At 54.9% G+C, this 1,810-nt stretch overlaps 1 protein-coding gene across 1 annotated transcript in view; it reads right to left on the reverse strand.

The window, feature by feature from the left end:
* Nucleotides 1-770: 770 nt before the first annotated feature.
* The window catches only part of LOC114073446 (structural maintenance of chromosomes protein 1A-like), a gene marked incomplete at its 5' end in the record, with an annotated part of 4,262 nt that continues 3,222 nt past the window's right edge, over nucleotides 771-1,810 (reverse strand). The window contains 2 exons of the mRNA XM_027911202.1: nucleotides 771-955; nucleotides 1,408-1,420. Of these exons, the coding sequence (XP_027767003.1) occupies nucleotides 771-955; nucleotides 1,408-1,420 (198 nt within the window). The remainder of the gene's footprint in view (nucleotides 956-1,407; nucleotides 1,421-1,810) is intronic.

Below are 1,810 nucleotides of genomic sequence, written 5' to 3' on the forward strand. Positions count from 1 at the left end.
GTCCAGCCGATCCTGATCCGCCTTCTGGTCGCGGTTGAACTTCTCGAGCTCCTGGGCCAGCGTGGCGGCGCGTTTGCTCGCCTCCTCCTTCAGGCGGTGGTACTTCTTCACCTGCAGGAGCACACGGGGGGGTGGGGCCCAAATCCCAGGGGGAGCAGCACAAATCCCAAAGGGATGGGCCCAAATCCCAAAGGGATGGGGCCCAAATCCCAATGGAGCAGCCCAAATCCCAAAGGGATGGGCCCAAATCCCAAAGGGATGGGCCCAAATCCCAAAGGGATGGACCCAAATCCCAATGGAGCAGCCCAAATCCCAAAGGGATGGACCCAAATCGCAGGGGGAGCAGTCCAAATCCCAATGGAGCAGCCCAAATCCCAAAGGGATCAACACAAATCCCAGAGGGATCAGCCCAAATCCCAATGGAGCAGCCCAAATCCCAATGGGGCAGCCCAAATCCCAAAGGGATGGGGCCCAAATCCCAAAGGGATGGGTCTAAATCCCAACAAGAGCAGCCCAAATCCCAATGGGATCAGGCCAAATCCCAATGGAGCAGCCCAAATCCCAAAGGGATGAGCCTAAATCCCAATGGGATGGACGTAAATACTAAAGGGATGGACCCAAATCCCAAAGGGGCAGCCCAAATCCCAAAGGGATGGGCCCAAATCCCAAAGGGATGGGCTCAAATCCCAAAGGGATGGGCCCAAATCCCAAAGGGATGGGCCCAAATCCCAAAGGGATGGACCCAAATCCCAATGGGATGGATGTAAATACTAAAGGGATGAGCCCAAATCCCAATGGAGCAGCCCAAATCCCAAAGGGATGGACCCAAATCCCAATGGAGCAGCCCAAATCCCAAAGGGATGGACCCAAATCCCAATGGAGCAGCCCAAATCCCAATGGGGCAGCCCAAATCCCAAAGGGATGGGCGTAAATCCCAATGGGATGGACGTAAATACTAAAGGGATGGGCCCAAATCCCAAAGGGATGAACCCAAATCCCAAAGGGATGGGCCCAAATTCCAAAGGGATGGACCCAAATCCCAAAGGGATGGACCCAAATTCCAAAGGGATGAGCCCAAATCCCAAAGGGGCAGCCCAAATTCCAAAGGGATGGACCCAAATTCCAAAGGGATGGACCCAAATCCCAAAGGGATGGACCCAAATTCCAAAGGGATGAGCCCAAATCCCAAAGGGGCAGCCCAAATTCCAAAGGGATGGACCCAAATTCCAAAGGGATGGGCCCAAATCCCAATGGAGCAGCCCAAATCCCAAAGGGATGGACCCAAATCCCAAAGGGATGGGCCCAAATCCCAAAGGGATGGGCCCAAATCCCAATGGAGCAGCCTAAATCCCAATGGGGCAGCCCAAATCCCAAAGGGATGGACCCAAATCCCAAAGGGATCAACACAAATCCCAGAGGGCTCAGCCCAAATCCCAAAGGGATGGGCCCAAATCCCAAAAGGATGAGCCCAAATCCCAAAGGGATGAGCCCAGATCCCAATGGAGCAGCCCAAATCCCAATGGAGCAGCCCAAATCCCAAAGGGATGGGTCCAAATCGCAGGGGGAGCAGCCCAAATCCCAATGGGATGGGCCCAAATCCCAAAGGGATGGACCCAAATCCCAAAGGGATGGGCCCAAATCCCAAAGGGATGGACCCAAATCCCAAAGGGATGGGCCCAAATCCCAACGGGATCAGCCCAAATCCCACCAGGATCAGCCCAAATCCCACCAGGATCAGCCCAAATCCCACCAGGATCAGCCCAAATCCCACCGGGATCAGCCCAAATCCCACCGGGATCAGCCCAAATCC

This window comes from Empidonax traillii, unplaced genomic scaffold (genome assembly GCF_003031625.1).
Source record: "Empidonax traillii isolate 1590-97213 ecotype Southwest subspecies unplaced genomic scaffold, ASM303162v1 scaffold6474:size6017, whole genome shotgun sequence".
Taxonomy (NCBI): domain Eukaryota; kingdom Metazoa; phylum Chordata; class Aves; order Passeriformes; family Tyrannidae; genus Empidonax; species Empidonax traillii.